The following is a 20,353-nucleotide window of genomic DNA, read 5'->3' as shown; positions in this document are numbered from 1 at the left end:
AATGTAGAGAAACTATAATATAACTTTCTTAAGACAATATAAATATGCAATTTTTAAAAAATATTATATTTTATTGACTATTAAAAGTATATTTCTATTGTGTAACTACACCAAATACAATTTAATTTGCCTATAAAATAATATAAGTTATCAATTCACACATATGAAACTTTAACCATAAGATTCATTATAAAATGTAGAAAAACTATAATGTAACTTAGTTAATTAAATATTAATATGAATATTTTAAAAAAGTAGAATCTTTTTTTTAAATTTTTATCATGTGTGTATAGTATAGTGTCAACACACCAAATACACTTTAAATTAGCTAATAAAAAATATATGTTATCAATTCACACATATGAAACTTTAACCATTAGATTCATTATAAAATGTAGAGAAACTATAATATAACTTATTTAATAGATATTCATACAACATTTTTAAAAAATATAATATTTTATTGACTATAAAAAGTATATTTCTATTGTGTAACTACACCAAATACAATTTAATTTGCCTATAAAAAATATAAGTTATCAATTCACACATATGAAACTTTAACCATAAGATTCTTTATAAAATGTAGAAAAACTATAATATAACTTATTTAAATAGATATTAATACAACATTTTTTAAAAAGTATATTTTATTGACTATTAAAAGTATATTTGTATTGTGTAACTACACCAAATACAATTTAATTTGCCTATGAAAAAATATAAGTTATCAATTCACACATATGAAACTTTAACCATTAGATTCATTGTAAAATGTAGAAAAACTATAATATAACTTATTTAATTAAATATTAATATGAATATTTTAAAAAAGTATAATCTTTTTTTAAATTTTTATCATGTGTGTATAGTATAGTGTCAACACACCAAACATACTTTAATTTGCCTATTAAAAAATATATGTTATCAATTCACACATATGAAACTTTAACCATTAGATTCATTATAAAATGTAGAGAAACTATAATATAACTTTCTTAAAAAAATATTAATATGAAATTTTTAAAAAATATAATATTTAATTGATTATTCGAAGTATATTTGTAGTGTGTAATTATCCCATATACACTTTAATTTGCCCAATAAAAACTATATGTTATCAATTCACACATATGAAACTTTAACCATTAGATTCATTATAAAATATAGAGAAACTATAATATAACTTATTTAAATAGATATTAATATGCATTTTTAAAAAATATTATATTTTATTGATTATTAAAACTATATTGTAATGTGTAAATACCCCATATACACTTTAATTTGCCTATTAAAAAATATATGTTATCAATTCACATATATGAAACTTTAACCATTAGATTCATTATAAAATGTAGAGAAACTATAATATAACTTTCTTAAGACAATATAAATATGCAATTTTTAAAAAATATTATATTTTATTGACTATTAAAAGTATATTTCTATTGTGTAACTACACCAAATACAATTTAATTTGCCTATAAAAAAATATAAGTTATCAATTCACACATATGAAACTTTAACCATAAGATTCATTATAAAATGTAGAAAAACTATAATGTAACTTATTTAATTAAATATTAATATGAATATTTTAAAAAAGTAGAATCTTTTTTTAAATTTTTATCATGTGTGTATAGTATAGTGTCAACACACCAAATACACTTTAAATTAGCTAATAAAAAATATATGTTATCAATTCACACATATGAAACTTTAACCATTAGATTCATTATAAAATGAAGAGAAACTAAAATATAACTTACTTAAGAAAATATTAATATGAAATTTTTAAAAAATATAATATTTTATTGATTATTCGAAGTATATTTGTAGTGTGTAAATATCCCATATACACTTTAATTTGCCTATTAAAAAATATATGTTATCAATTCACACATATGAAACATTAACCATTAGATTCATTATAAAATGTAGAAAAACTATAATATAACTTATTTAATTAAATATTAATATGAATATTTTAAAAAAGTAAAATCTTTTTTTAAATTTTTATCATGTGTGTATAGTATAGTGTCAACACACCAAATATACTTTAATTTGCCTATTAAAAAATATATGAGAAAAATATAATGTAACTTATTTAATTAATATTAATATGAATATTTTAAAAAAGTAGAATCTTTTTTTAAATTTTTATCATGTGTGTATAGTATAGTGTCAACACACCAAATACACTTTAAATGCTAATAAAAAATATATGTTATCAATTCACATATATGAAACTTTAACCATTAGATTCATTATAAAATGTAGAGAAACTATAATATAACTTTCTTAGACAAATATAATATGCAATTTTTAAAAAATATTATATTTTATTGACTATTAAAAGTATATTTCTATTGTGTAACTACACCAAATACAATTTAATTTGCCTATAAAAAAATATAAGTTATCAATTCACACATATGAAACTTTAACCATAAGATTCATTATAAAATGTAGAAAAACTATAATGTAACTTATTTAATTAAATATTAATATGAATATTTTAAAAAAGTAGAATCTTTTTTTAAATTTTTATCATGTGTGTATAGTATAGTGTCAACACACCAAATACACTTTAAATTAGCTAATAAAAAATATATGTTATCAATTCACACATATGAAACTTTAACCATTAGATTCATTATAAAATGTAGAGAAACTATAATATAACTTATTTAAATAGATATTCATACAACATTTTTTAAAAAATATAATATTTTATTGACTATAAAAAGTATATTTCTATTGTGTAACTACACCAAATACAATTTAATTTGCCTATAAAAAAATATAAGTTATCAATTCACACATATGAAACTTTAACCATAAGATTCATTATAAAATGTAGAAAAACTATAATATAACTTATTTAATAAAATATTAATATGAATATTTTAAAAAAGTATAATCTTTTTTTAAGTTTTTATCATGTGTGTATAGTATAGTGTCAACACACCAAATATACTTTAATTTGCCTATTAAAAAATATATGTTATCAATTCACACATATGAAACTTTAACCATTAGATTCATTATAAAATGTAGAGAAACTATAATATAACATTCTTAAACAATACTAATATGAAATTTTTAAAAAATATAATATTTTATTGATTATTCGAAGTATATTTGTAGTGTGTAAATATCCCATATACACTTTAATTTGCCTATTAAAAAATATATGTTATCAATTCACACATATGTAACTTTAACCATTAGATTCATTATAAAATGTAGAGAAACTATAATATAACTTATTTAATTAAATCTTAATATGAATATTTTAAAAAAGTATAATCTTTTCTTAAATTTTTATCATGTGTGTATAGTATAGTGTCAACACACCAAATATACTTTAATTTGCCTATTAAAAAATATATGAAAAAATATAATGTAACTTATTTAATTAAATATTAATATGAATATTTTAAAAAAGTAGAATCTTTTTTTAATTTTTATCATGTGTGTTAGTATAGTGTCAACAACACCAAATACACTTTAAATTAGCTAATAAAAAATATATGTTATCAATTCACACATATGAAACTTTAACCATTAGATTCATTATAAAATGTAGAGAAACTATAATATAACTTATTTAAATAGATATTAATACAACATTTTTTAAAAAGTATATTTTATTGACTATTAAAAGTATATTTGTATTGTGTAACTACACCAAATACAATTTAATTTGCCTATGAAATAATATAAGTTATCAATTCACACATATGAAACTTTAACCATAAGATTCATTATAAAATGTAGAAAAACTATAATGTAACTTATTTAATTAAATATTAATATGAATATTTTAAAAAAGTAGAATCTTTTTTTAAATTTTTATCATGTGTGTATAGTATAGTGTCAACACACCAAATACACTTTAAATTAGCTAATAAAAAATATATGTTATCAATTCACACATATGAAACTTTAACCATTAGATTCATTATAAAATGTAGAGAAACTATAATATAACTTATTTAAATAGATATTCATACAACATTTTTTAAAAAATATAATATTTTATTGACTATAAAAAGTATATTTCTATTGTGTAACTACACCAAATACAATTTAATTTGCCTATAAAAAAATATAAGTTATCAATTCACACATATGAAACTTTAACCATAAGATTCATTATAAAATGTAGAAAAACTATAATATAACTTATTTAATTAAATATTAATATGAATATTTTAAAAAGTTAATCTTTTTTTAAGTTTTTATCATGTGTGTATAGTATAGTGTCAACACACCAAATATACTTTAATTTGCCTATTAAAAAATATATGTTATCAATTCACACATATGAAACTTTAATCATTAGATTTATTATAAAATGTAGAGAAACTATAATATAACATTCTTAAACAATACTAATATGAAATTTTTAAAAAATATAATATTTTATTGATTATTCGAAGTATATTTGTAGTGTGTAAATATCCCATATACACTTTAATTTGCCTATTAAAAAATATATGTTATCAATTCACACATATGTAACTTTAACCATTAGATTCATTATAAAATGTAGAGAAACTATAATATAACTTATTTAATTAAATCTTAATATGAATATTTTAAAAAAGTATAATCGTTTTTTAAATTTTTATCATGTGTGTATAGTATAGTGTCAACACACCAAATATACTTTAATTTGCCTATTAAAAAATATATGAGAAAAATATAATGTAACTTATTTAATTAAATATTAATATGAATATTTTAAAAAAGTAGAATCTTTTTTTAAATTTTTATCATGTGTGTATAGTATAGTGTCAACACACCAAATACACTTTAAATTAGCTAATAAAAAATATATGTTATCAATTCACACATATGAAACTTTAACCATTAGATTCATTATAAAATGTAGAGAAACTATAATATAACTTATTTAAATAGATATTAATACAACATTTTTTAAAAAGTATATTTTATTGACTATTAAAAGTATATTTGTATTGTGTAACTACACCAAATACAATTTAATTTGCCTATGAAAAAATATAAGTTATCAATTCACACATATGAAACTTTAACCATTAGATTCATTATCAAATGTAGAGAAACTATAATATAACTTATTTAAATAGATATTAATACAACATTTTTTAAAAAGTATATTTTATTGACTATTAAAAGTATATTTGTATTGTGTAACTACACCAAATACAATTTAATTTGCCTATGAAAAAATATAAGTTATCAATTCACACATATGAAACTTTAACCATTAGATTCATTGTAAAATGTAGAAAAACTATAATATAACTTATTTAATTAAATATTAATATGAATATTTAAAAAAGTATAATCTTTTTTTAAATTTTTATCATGTGTGTATAGTATAGTGTCAACACACCAATATACTTTAATTTGCCTATTAAAAAATATATGTTATCAATTCACACATATGAAACTTTAACCATTAGATTCATTATAAAATGTAGAGAAACTATAATATAACTTTCTTAAAAAAATATTAATACAACATTTTTTAAAAAGTATATTTTATTGACCATTAAAAGTATATTTGTAATGTGTAAATACCCCATATACACTTTAATTTGCCCAATAAAAAATATATGTTATCAAATCACACATATGAAACTTTAACCATTAGATTCATTATAAAATATAGAGAAACTATAATATAACTTATTTAAATAGATATTAATATGCAATTTTTAAAAAATATTATATTTTATTGATTATTAAAACTATATTTGTAATGTGTAAATACCCCATATACACTTTAATTTGCCTATTAAAAAATATATGTTATCAATTCACATATATGAAACTTTAACCATTAGATTCATTATAAAATGTAGAGAAACTATAATATAACTTTCTTAAGACAATATAAATATGCAATTTTTAAAAAATATTATATTTTATTGACTATTAAAAGTATATTTCTATTGTGTAACTACACAAATACAATTTAATTTGCCTATAAAAAAATATAAGTTATCAATTCACACATATGAAACTTTAACCATAAGATTCATTATAAAATGTAGAAAAACTATAATGTAACTTTAATTAAATATTAATATGAATATTTTAAAAAAGTAGAATCTTTTTTTAAATTTTTAATCATGTGTGTATAGTATAGTGTCAACACACCAATACACTTTAAATTAGCTAATAAAAAATATATGTTATCAATTCACACATATGAAACTTTAACCATTAGATTCATTATAAAATGAAGAGAAACTAAAATATAACTTACTTAAGAAAATATTAATATGAAATTTTTAAAAAATATAATATTTTATTGATTATTCGAAGTATATTTGTAGTGTGTAAATATCCCATATACACTTTAATTTGCCTATTAAAAAATAAGTTATCAATTCACACATATGAAACTTTAACCATTAGATTCATTATCAAATGTAGAGAAAAAATAATATAACTTATTTAAATAGATATTAATACAACATTTTTTAAAAAGTATATTTTATTGACTATTAAAAGTATATTTGTATTTTGTAACTACACCAAATACAATTTAATTTGCCTATGAAAAAATATAAGTTATCAATTCACACATATGAAACTTTAACCATAAGATTCATTATAAAATGTAGAGAAACTATAATATAACTTTCTTAAAAAAATATTAATATGAAATTTTTAAAAAATATAATATTTTATTGATTATTCAAAGTATATTTGTAGTGTGTAATTATCCCATATACACTTTAATTTGCCCAATAAAAAATATATGTTATCAATTCACACATATGAAACTTTAACCATTAGATTCATTATAAAATATAGAGAAACTATAATATAACTTATTAAATAGATATTAATATGCAATTTTTAAAAAATATTATATTTTATTGATTATTAAAACTATATTTGTAATGTGTAAATACCCCATATACACTTTAATTTGCCTATTAAAAAATATATGTTATCAATTCACATATATGAAACTTTAACCATTAGATTCATTATAAAATGTAGAGAAACTATAATATAACTTTCTTAAGACAATATAAATATGCAATTTTTAAAAAATATTATATTTTATTGACTATTAAAAGTATATTTCTATTGTGTAACTACACCAAATACAATTTAATTTGCCTATAAAAAATATAAGTTATCAATTCACACATATGAAACTTTAACCATAAGATTCATTATAAAATGTAGAAAAACTATAATGTAACTTATTTAATTAAATATTAATATGAATATTTTAAAAAAGTAGAATCTTTTTTTAAATTTTTAATCATGTGTGTATAGTATAGTGTCAACACACCAAATACACTTTAAATTAGCTAATAAAAAATATATGTTATCAATTCACACATATGAAACTTTAACCATTAGATTCATTATAAAATGAAGAGAAACTAAAATATAACTTACTTAAGAAAATATTAATATGAAATTTTTAAAAAATATAATATTTTATTGATTATTCGAAGTATATTTGTAGTGTGTAAATATCCCATATACACTTTAATTTGCCTATTAAAAAATATAAGTTATCAATTCACACATATGAAACTTTAACCATTAGATTCATTATCAAATGTAGAGAAACTATAATATAACTTATTTAAATAGATATTAATACAACATTTTTTAAAAAGTATATTTTATTGACTATTAAAAGTATATTTGTATTGTGTAACTACACCAAATACAATTTAATTTGCCTATAAAAAATATAAGTTATCAATTCACACATATGAAACTTTAACCATAAGATTCATTATAAAATGTAGAAAAACTATAATGTAACTTATTTAATTAAATATTAATATGAATATTTTAAAAAAGTAGAATCTTTTTTTAAATTTTTATCATGTGTGTATAGTATAGTGTCAACACACCAAATACACTTTAAATTAGCTAATAAAAAATATATGTTATCAATTCACATATATGAAACTTTAACCATTAGATTCATTATAAAATGTAGAGAAACTATAATATAACTTATTTCAATAGATATTAATACAACATTTTTTAAAAAGTATATTTTATTGACTATTAAAAGTATATTTGTATTGTGTAACTACACCAAATACAATTTAATTTGCCTATGAAAAAATATAAGTTATCAATTCACACATATGAAACTTTAACCATTAGATTCATTATAAAATGAAGAAAAACTATAATATAACTTATTTAATTAAATATTAATATGAATATTTTAAAATAGTATAATCTTTTTTTAAATTTTTATCATGTGTGTATAGTATAGTGTCAACACACCAAATACACTTTAAATTAGCTAATAAAAAATATATGTTATCAATTCACACATATGAATTTTTAACCATTAGATTCATTATAAAATGAAGAGAAACTAAAATATAACTTTCTTAAGAAAATATTAATATGAAATTTTTAAAAAATATAATATTTTATTGATTATTCGAAGTATATTTGTAGTGTGTAATTATCCCATATACACTTTAATTTGCCCAATAAAAAATATATGTTATCAATTCACACATATGAAACTTTAACCATTAGATTCATTATAAAATGTAGAAAAACTATAATGTAACTTATTTAATTAAATATTAATATGAATATTTTAAAAAAGTAGAATCTTTTTTTAAATTTTTATCATGTGTGTATAGTATAGTGTCAACACACCAAATACACTTTAAATTAGCTAATAAAAAATATATGTTATCAATTCACATATATGAAACTTTAACCATTAGATTCATTATAAAATGTAGAGAAACTATAATATAACTTATTTCAATAGATATTAATACAACATTTTTTAAAAAGTATATTTTATTGACTATTAAAAGTATATTTGTATTGTGTAACTACACCAAATACAATTTAATTTGCCTATGAAAAAATATAAGTTATCAATCCACACATATGAAACTTTAACCATTAGATTCATTATAAAATGAAGAAAAACTATAATATAACTTATTTAATTAAATATTAATATGAATATTTTAAAAAAGTATAATCTTTTTTTAAATTTTTATCATGTGTGTATAGTATAGTGTCAACACACCAAATACACTTTAAATTAGCTAATAAAAAATATATGTTATCAATTCACACATATGAATTTTTAACCATTAGATTCATTATAAAATGAAGAGAAACTAAAATATAACTTTCTTAAGAAAATATTAATATGAAATTTTTAAAAAATATAATATTTTATTGATTATTCGAAGTATATTTGTAGTGTGTAATTATCCCATATACACTTTAATTTGCCCAATAAAAAATATATGTTATCAATTCACACATATGAAACTTTAACCATTAGATTCATTATAAAATATAGAGAAACTATAATATAACTTATTTAAATAGATATTAATATGCAATTTTTAAAAAATATTATATTTTATTGATTATTAAAACTATATTTGTAATGTGTAAATACCCCATATACACTTTAATTTGCCTAATAAAAAATATATGTTATCAATTCACACATATGAAACTTTAACCATAAGATTCATTATAAAATGTAGAAAAACTATAATGTAACTTATTTAATTAAATATTAATATGAAATTTTTAAAAAATTATTTTTTTTTTTAATTTTTAACATGACGTGTGTATAGTGTCAACACACTTGTTACACTTATTCTTTGCCAGATAGCGCCATGATTATGGCGTAAGTGAAGAAAAATATATCGCCGGCGCGACACCACTTCAAAGCATCGTGCAAGTTGTCATGTAGCGTGTTCCGTGGACTATTCTATAAGTTTTGGGGGATAATATCATTGATATACGTAGAATGTAGATAGTCTTCGCAAAAGGGCATAATGGTAACTAGTTAATTAATAGCCCAGTGTATTGATAGTGAGCGCAAAGTGTCACTATAGAATAATTAAAAAATTGTTAATTGTTATCATAATAAAATTTTAAAATTAATGGAAACGCCGAGAATCTACAGCAGTTTAGAGTCCACTGTTGACTGTTCATTCGTGAAATTATGAGTTAAGTAATAATCTAAAATCGTATTGCATATTATATATATATGTCAATGGTAATATTATTATTATTATGCTTTTACGAAATACAAATCGTAGTTTTATATTTAGTATAGATGAAGGTATGTTAATAAAAAATAAAAAATAAATTCTTAAAAAATCGAAAATGTCAGTTGTCTATAATAATCTCAAAAAAGTCGAAATATTTTGAAAATTAAATCGTGTAATGAAAATGCCAATCTTAATAACTGGTGAAAATTTCAAGTATCTACAACTTACCTAGTTACCTATACTATTCGAATTCCAAGTCGTAGAAACTTGAAACATACACTTACTAGTTGTTTCAATTAGAATTGTTTGTACATTATTAAAATTAATTCAGGACATTAAAACTTAAACCTCCTTTTTCTCCATCCAGTGGAAAATATATAGGTATATCCTAAACTGACAAATCATCTTCGTTCAGACCTATTACCTATACAGAAAAGCATTACTCACTTTAACTCCCTTTTTTTTTATTTTTTGTTTTATAAGTTTTTAAAAATGTACTAAAATTTGAAATATATAACCATTAAACAAAGAATGTCACACAAACAAAATAATTTAATGTAGATATCATTAAAATTATGACTGGCTTGTACGACTATACGACGGAACGCTAGTTGGAATGCAATTAAATTGTATTCTAATAAATTACTATTGACTAATGAATAGGTATGATAAACATATACTTTCTATACATACCTAACAAAGGTCTTTGGAAATCATAGATAATAAATAATAATAAACATAAAATATTTAAGTCATCGTAAATTATTACTACATTAGTAAGTAAGTACGTATAGTATACAGAGCGTTCAATGATTTTGAAGTAGTTTTATTATCCTCCCTATAATAAAAATCTGAAATCAAACTTTTGCATATTAGTTTAGTAACGATTGAGTATTGATTTTTGTAAAACTTACATAGTTATGTTATGAGTTATGACGTTATGAATTCGCTTCAAGTGAATGATCTACGTCTATATTTTAGTAATAAATAAAACCCTTAATTTATTTAACTTGTAGCATGTAACTGATAAAAAAATATCAGGTGGGGGGAATCCATATTTTTTTTAAATAAAAATATTAAATACTAAACACTTGTCATTATTACGTTAAAATATAAAATTTTATTAGGATTATCATTATTGAAAACGTAAGTCATCATTATAATATTCAATTTCCATAATAGATAATTATGGTTGAAACCCGATTGAGGACCTTTTATCTATTAAAAAAATATACCTAAATAGTAAATATACTTAATAAATTATTTTGAACATAAAAAAAATTGAATACGCATAGATTATGGTATTATGGCTTCACGGTCCGCCTGGCCGCTTGCCGTAAAATGGTGGAGATGGTTGATAGATGGCGCCTAACCTGTCGTCGTAGATGGTCGCCGATCGGTAAACAAACAATTTCGTTACAAAATTAATACAAATCATTTCACAATATTTCAGTCTCGTTTTTGAGTCACAGCCGTGCGGTACTGTGGAACTGTTTAAACTGCCGCCTTTTTTTACTATCTGGACTTTACCGTCGGCGCGCGCGATACCGCACGATAACACAAAGAACCTCGAATTTTGGACTCCTTCCCCACCCATGTCCACGACCTGGACGGCTCGGACGTCGTCTCTGTGCCGCCGCCGCCTGTCTGTCTGCGTTCCGACGGTGCCAAACTATAACGGCCCGTGCGCTTCGATATCTTAATATATTCGCGTGTGTGTGGCGTGTGCCGTAGCTTTTTTGTTCTCGTTGTGGCTGTGTCCGGGTGTCGCGAGTGTTTCGTTGCACTTGAGACGACGGTAATCGTTCGTGATTATTGCCGTGGTGTTTATGGTTGCTGTTCGGAGAATTCGGTATCTATTGTGATCTACTCCGACAACTACGTGTGCGACGTCATCTCAGCTCACCAAAAAAACTGATATTGATGGTGTGGACTCCATCGTATGTGTGTATCGTTTTTATTTAAATTGAGCATTCGAGTGCACACACTCTATCGGGGTGGATAATTGCGGTTTGAACGTCGTCCGTTACAATTTGACGAATTAATCGTCGGTGTCAACGCCGACGCCGCCGCCGCCGCCGCCGCCGCCGTCAACAGCTGATGTCATTCTGCTATCACCTGCCGCCGTCACCGACGTTGTCACAATTGTAATCTCGCCGCCATCACCGCCGTGGTATCGTTGCTCTTGTTTTATCATAGAAAATATATAATATGTGTTTTATGCTTTATACTTGTCCATAAGACTTATTATTATTATTATATAATCAAATATTCTGTTAACATTCAATATTAACAAATCAGTGTCACCTCACCCCCATACCGGCGCGAGTCGTCGTTGCTAACTGCCATATCTCGTAGGAGTTACGTCGGCGACTGAACAGGAACTGTGGAAGAGAATACAATCGTCACTGTTCTGTTCATCTCGTGTGTGTCTTGTGTAATCAGGTATGTCTGTTTTATTTATATAAATAATAAAATATTACCTATTTTATTTTGTTTTATTTCATTTAAATTCTAACGACGTGTCGACGTAAAGGGTTGATGAGAAGTATGGAAAATTAGGCGTTTAGAGTAGGAAGAAAAAATATTTTTTAATTTTTGTTGAAAGTGATTCCTTGCATGCTTTATGTATTCAATTAGTTCAGTAGACATAGGCTATATCATTACTTAATTAATTACACATTGTAATTAGGTTTTTTATTCACGGTATTTATAAAGTATTACGCATTGCTTTACATGACTTATAAAGTTAAAATTTAAATTAAATTATCTATTTTGGGAAATAAATTGAGTCTTCTTAATCATTGTATTAAAATGTTTACGACAACCTGCAATTTACGAACAAACGGATTTCTTGATTTTATAATCATAATGTTTGTTATATATATGTATAATGTATATATGTTTTATGAATTTTAAATAGTTAAAAAACCAATTGTTAACATTTAAATCAAGGCAACTTGAACATTAAAATCTTATTAATGACCATAATTTTCTCATTACTTACTTTTGTTGAGCAACCGTGTATACTGATTACTGATACTATAATATTTTATTTGCTACATAAATGTTTATTTTATATTTAAATTATTATCAGAGTTTTAAGATATTAAAACTATTATTTTGGTGGAACTGTTCAAAGAATTCAATAATATAAATTCTAGTCGAAAAAAAACGTTTTCAAACCATTTCAGCTGTGACAAAATTGTGAGAGATTTTGGATTGCCCAACTTAATTTCTATTATAATGAACAATTTTAAATTGTTTTTACTGAATCGAAATAGGTCCAGCCAAAGTCTCACAAATTTTTTAAAGCAGAATAATGTTTTTAATGATGCTGTGGTTTAACGACGACCATGTGACGCATTTTATCATAATCAATACGGTCAGCATTAATTGGAAATTTTCCAAGAAAAGCGTCTCTTGTATCAATTTCGATTGTAGGCCAATAGTTTCTCACGTTATAACTATTTTAATTAAATTCGTGTACGGGTGTTATCATTCCCTGAACTATATGTGATTTATTTTACCCTTCACTTTTAGGCCTAGTGTTAGTGACTCTCTACGAGTACTTGGTTGTTTTCTACTTTAACGAACCTGGTTCATAAATACTACGACGTAATATTTATTATATTAATTACTTTCCTAAAGTTTGGTCATTATGATCTACGTTTCGGTATCTATATGTTTTATATTTAGTATATGAAGTATCATAGCACATAGCAAAACCATCTAAAATAAAATGTAACAAGAAGACAATATTGTTGTATCCCTATACTACCGAGGCCACAATTCATAATCTTCGACTGAAAAGGTTTATATTTCTTAAGATAATTCTATATATTTATATATTTTTATCTTTTTCGACTATATATTTTAATGTCACTGAATACATTTATAAGTACCGGATGCTACGTAAATCAAGATTAAAAATGACATTTTTTAAAAAATAATATCATCGAGTGCATGTAATCTATTATAAGGGTATATTATAATATAACAATAATAACAATTCTACAGTATGAGAAATAACAGTCGTTGAATCTTAACAAAGAATGAGAACACATGCTCGTATTATGCCGATGTATATAATAAACTATCAACCTACGGTGTCGCTGGAACAACGAAAAAGGAAATTATATAAGTATTATTCTTGTGTTAGGGACCAAACAACAATTTCTCTTTAGAATCTTCTATAGAATATTTTGTTGGCAGTATGACCGGTGTGGTCTTGTATATCAGCATATTTTCTTTGCCTATTGTGCGCGCAGCTTCAATATTCTACCCCAATCGTCACCGATAGATGACGTTTACCGATTGTGTATTCCAAATTTCAAATATTCGAATACGTCTTTTCTATATTATATACATAATGTATGCATTGTTAAATATTCGCCAATTTTTGAAAGCTATAGTGATTATACATTACTCCATGATCACAATATTATAGTATCATTATCTATAGATGTTCATATTCAATATTAATTGTATGTTTAAACCTATTAGTAAATTATTTTAGTAGTTAGTTATTAACTTCACCGGTCGTCTAGACACTGTAGATCGGTGGTTAGTTTACTATGGTATATAGTATAATAATATATCAATATATAATATACATAATTAATATAATATTAGTATGATCAAAAAATTTTTCAAAATTTTATCTATAAAAATACATTTTATTAGATAAATACCTATCTCCAATTGTTCGTGAGTTATTATTTGGCTACGAATTATATTAAAGTCATTGCAAGTTGTAAAGCTGTTAGTCCTTATTTTATTCTTTTGTAAATTCTGTTGAAGTCAACAACCAAGGCATATATTATAATATTGAACTTGGCTCTTATTTTACATATATGTTTTTGATGGAATAATCAATATACCTACTAATCTTATCTTCGCATATCATTGCGTTAACGTCTTTGTGAACTATAGATAACGGCGTGTTGCAAGGTACATCTTCCTGTATCAATTTTGAGATTTTGGTCAGTCCCATAATTAATGACACCACCTATATAGGTATATTTGTTGCAGCATAATCTACAGGCTACTTTCTGTTTGCAAACGATACAAACCAACAGTCGTTTTATTGATCTATCGACAATACAATTAAAGTAATCTTATAGTTAGTAATGTATTTTTATTTAACTTGATGTATCGAATTATGGTTATCGATAGCCTAAAGGTAACCAAAAAAATAATATTTTATATTTACTCTATAATACATATCAACTAGTATAATATATACATGTATGTGTTATAAATTATATATAGGTACCTATAATATATATATAATATAGGACTACATACCTACAATTTCGGGCACTTTATACAACTTATAAAGAACTTAGTAATGAAAATGTTTTTCAGTTATAGTTAATCTTTACCTTTATGCTTTGATAATAATAATTATACCAATCACTAACTAAATAATGGTTTTAATATTTAATTTCTTTGTTTAAATATTTATATTAAGCTATTTGAGATTTAATTCGTTGAGAGACAACAATAATATTATTATGTTATAGTAAACAAATAGGTACCGTTATTGCCAACATTAATATAATAATTTTGGATGACCAAAAAAACTTGAAAATTTAATACAAGTTTCCTTATGAGTTTTTTTAATTGTAGCAAAAAAAAAAATCAAAAATTGTAAGTCACAATTATTTTTTTTATAAGCGTTTATAGTTAAAATTTTTACGATATTTGTCAAAATCACGAAAATTTGCAAGTAATTTTATAGGTATAACTCATAAAATTTTTTTGTATAATTAGCTAAGAGTTGAAAATGTAATACAAGATTTTCTATAAGTTAAAGTTACAATTATTTTAAATTTTGGTGTATTCAAGCAATTAAAACATAAACCACCTTTTTTACCAACCATTCGAAATAATATCCTAGGCTAACAGATCATCTTCGTTCAGAATCGTTTTTCATATACAATGATACTTATCATTGGATTCAAATTTAACACTCCTATAATATTTAAAAGTGATCCATACAGCACCCAATGTACAACAGAGCGGTACCCACTTACCACTTTTAATATTGATTTTATGTTAATAACAGTATTATAGCTCACATATAGGTAGTTACTAAACCTACGTATTTATTTTATATATTATATAAACTGTGTACAATGTAGCGATAGAAATCAGTAAATATGTACAGTCAATTTAGTAGGGTATGGGTGGGAAAATTACATTAATATTGCGGTCTTAATAATTTATTATGTTTTATTATTTAGTAATAGAACATTCAAATTATTTCAAATAGATTATTTAATACTTAAATTGAATAATTAAAATTCGTTGGATCGGCAGAAACCTCTTATTATCTCCTTAAGTAGGTTTCGTCGGTGGTCGGTGGGTTAGGGGGTCAGATCCTTATATTATACTAATATATCATTAACATTTTATTGTTTTTCACAGCTGTAAAATGTACTCCTTAGCAAAGTTGTCTTACTACGCTTGCAGCGATGATGAAAAATTTATTTATGACGAGTTGGAAACATTAAAAATTGACATTCAACCCTGTTGTGAGGATATTATAAGATACCAGAAAAAAAAGGCAAAATTAAATATTATGGATAATGATATCGATGTCAAATTAATAGACGACGAAGGTAAGCAATAATATAGTCTAAGAATATAAAGAGTATAATAAACTCGAATATTGTTACTGAATTTACTTTTATTCATAAAACCCAACTATTGTTAGTTATTTTTCGTTTAACCATGTTAAATACTGCTCTAATGGCTAGTTGATCACTTTTATGCTTTAATATGAGCATGCACATTCGAAATCGATCAATCGTTGTGGTAAATATTAATAACGCTCCCAAAGGGAACAATAAATTTCAGCTTCACAAGTATAATTTTATTCAAGTAGTAGTCTCAAGACAATGAAAAGATTTTTATAGATATTTTATTTGATATATTTGGTATGATACCTGAATATTATTCACGAACTTGTTCAAATCTTTTAATTAAATCCCGCTGAAATAATTATGTACGTTATAATTTCCTTGAGAGGATTCTAATACTGCAAGAAATGAATCAACACTTGACTTTTTTAATTTTTAAATATGCATTTTATATTATGAGTTATCCGGTTATACAATAATATGTTAAATTTTAGATTACTCGATGAGTGAAAAGGCCGCTGCCAGTGGTCATTTAATGTGTTTAGCGTTCGCTGAAGGATGTGGGTTCCCGTGGACACGAACCCTACGAGCAAAAGCTGCTGTAAACGAAGAGAACCATAAAAAATACCTCTTCCGTTCATATGATGAAAACGTATGCGTGGAAGCGGCCCGTAATGGCCGACTAGAATGTCTAATATACCTTCGTGACAATGGGTGTCTATGGGACGCTTCCACGTGTGAGGCAGCCGCAGCCGGTGGGCATATTGATTTGCTCCGCTATGCGGATGAACACGGCTGCCCATGGAACGAGTTAACGTGTGCAGCAGCCGCGAGAGGTGGGCACATGGACGTGCTACGGTATGCTCATGAAAACGGTTGTTTGTGGGACCATTCTACGTGTGAAGCAGCCGCGAAATATGGGCACATTGATTTGCTGCGCTATGCGCATGAAAACGGATGCCCATGGGACGAGGACACGTGTTCGAGTGCAGCATACGGTGGTCACATGGACGTGTTGAGGTATGCCCGTGAAAACGGCTGCCGGTGGAATGAAGACACGAGCTCGTTGGCTGCAGGAAAGGGGCACATGAACATACTGCGGTATGTTCATGAACTCGGTTGCCCGTGGGACGAGAAAACGTGTTCGAGTGCAGCACTCGGTGGTCACATGGACGTGTTGAGGTATGCCCATGAAAACGGCTGCCCGTGGAACGAGGATACGTGTTCGAATGCAGCATTCGATGGTCACATGGACGTGTTAACATACGCCCATGAAAACGGCTGCCCGTGGGACCATTCTACGTGTTATGCAGCCACGGTATATGGGCACATGGACGTTCTGCGCTATGCCCATGAAAACGGCTGCCCGTGGGACCATACTACGTGTGAAGTAGCTGCGGGACGTGGGCACATAGACGTGCTACGGTATGCTCATGAAAACGGCTGTCCGTGGGACCATACTACGTGTTTTTCAGCCGCGATATGTGGGCACATGGACATTCTGCGCTATGCCCATGAAAACGGCTGCCCGTGGGACCATACTACGTGTAAAGTAGCTGCGGGACGTGGGCACATAGACGTGCTACGGTATGCTCATGAAAACGGTTGTCCGTGGGACCTTTCTACGTGTTTTTCAGCCGCGGAAGGTGGGCACATCGACGTGCTACGGTATGCTCATGAAAACGGCTGCCCGTGGAACGAGTTTACGTGTGCAGTAGCCGCGGAAGGTGGGCACGTGGACGTGCTACGGTATGCTCATGAAAACGGCTGCCCGTGGAACGAGTTTACGTGTGCAGCAGCCGCGAAATTTGGGCACATGGACGTGCTACGGTATGCTCATGAAAACGGCTGCCCGTGGAACGAGTTTACGTGTGCAGCAGCCGCGAAATATGGGCACATGGACGTTCTGCACTATGCCCATGAAAACGGCTGCCCGTGCTATCATAATTAACACACTAAAATATAAATATTAAGTCCCACCGCCTCCGCAGCCCATCTCAATATAATCATAATGTAAATCATAGCTATAAGTATATTAATTTATAATTTATATTGTACACCATTGTTTTTTCTCTTTCATATCGTTTCTTTTTGTATATTACTGTTAAGATCGAATGTTGTTTTTATTATGCATGTAATTGGGCCTGTTGAAAACTTAAATAAATAATATGATAATGTAACTTGACTAAGCCATTTTCATAAGTCATTATTTTATCTGAGACCTACCAGGGATAATTATAGTAATACGTTATTGAGTAGGTTTTTGTGAACCATAAATAAAACACGTTTTTTAATCGATTTTTTTCTACATAATTTTTATTTAAATGTGCATATTCCTACAAAATAAGAGCATAAATGCTTATTTTGTAATGCATATTTCTGAGGTTTTTAGAGCATATAAATCTGGGCATTAATCTAACGTTAAAATAATTTCAAGTTCAATTGTAGTTCACTATTTAGTATTTACCGTTCTACTGTGTATACTTTAATCACACCAAACAAAATAATTTTATTGTCAAACATTTTAGTTAATGTGAACTCAGTAATATTGAGTGTTTTACTAGCAAAATAAACAAATAAATTATTTATGTCACTGTTATTATATTATACCATAAGGTTATATAATTTTTTTAAATCTCGAATAAACTTATCATGCATTAACTAACTTACATTATAGTAAGGAAGAATTAAATTTTAAAACTAATGATTATAGTTTTAAGTGTGTGATAAATATAAAGTGTTTTATCAGCAAAATAAAATAAGATATTGTTTTATTCACTGTTATTATATCGTACGAGTGATCAGTCGCTAGTGGTGTCAATATATGGGCCAACGATCATACCTGGCTTTTGTAATTTTTAACCGTGGCGTTGGGACTTTTATAAATTATAGTGATAACTAATAGGTGTGAACAATAATTAAAAAGCACAGGTTTTATTATAGATGTATGTCTTACTTAGTAACTTACACATCATATTATCAAATAGAGGTGCGTAATAGTTTAATCAGTGTTATTTGGAAGAAAACATACGGTAGGTTTACTGCTAAGTTCTCCCTTTCTTTCTTTTCCTTTCTATATGTATATATATATATATATATATATAGTACTTATGCATACGTAAATAGGTATATATATATATTAATATTTAATATTCGTATATAATAAAATATTATGTACAGATTACTTCTGCAAGGTATAGATTATTTGGCATTACAATGTTAAACTGTCCACTTGAAATCGTTATACAAATATGTGAAGGCAATATATATAAATATATATATATATATATATATATATATATATGTTATCACATTTATATATTAGATATACAGCTGTTTACCGGCCGAGAATGACCTTTGAGCGTTAATTTTGACTTTGGAAACCCCTGGTGTCAGAGGTGTTCCCAATATTTTTTTCGAGAGTATACTAAATCATCAAATACCAAAATATAAACATTTTAATTATAATATTTACATATTATGTATTTAGTTCAATGTAGCCGTGTCGGCGTCGCACGTCACAGTGTTCTATACCAACTAGATAAGGAACTCGTATATTATTTATATTATTAACATTGAAGCTCGCGTATCAGTTTCCGCCATTTTTTCGGTTGGCAAAACATTACATTTTCTATACAATATGTA

At 25.6% G+C, this 20,353-nt stretch overlaps 2 protein-coding genes across 3 annotated transcripts in view; both read left to right on the top strand.

Annotated features, from left to right (window-relative positions):
- Positions 1-20,353, top strand: part of LOC114124190 (PR domain zinc finger protein 1-like) — a 65,591-nt gene that overhangs the window by 27,386 nt on the left and 17,852 nt on the right. The gene's annotated exons all lie outside the window — the stretch shown is intronic.
- Positions 12,127-19,006, top strand: LOC126551955 (uncharacterized). The gene is made up of 3 exons (XM_050206352.1): positions 12,127-12,503; positions 16,494-16,687; positions 17,203-19,006. Exons 2-3 carry the CDS (start codon positions 16,501-16,503, stop codon positions 18,657-18,659), a joined length of 1,644 nt encoding a protein of 547 aa, XP_050062309.1. The 5' UTR covers positions 12,127-12,503; positions 16,494-16,500; the 3' UTR covers positions 18,660-19,006.

Source organism: Aphis gossypii, chromosome X (genome assembly GCF_020184175.1).
Source record: "Aphis gossypii isolate Hap1 chromosome X, ASM2018417v2, whole genome shotgun sequence".
Taxonomy (NCBI): Eukaryota; Metazoa; Arthropoda; class Insecta; order Hemiptera; family Aphididae; genus Aphis; species Aphis gossypii.
This window is presented reverse-complemented; position numbering and strand designations above follow the sequence as displayed.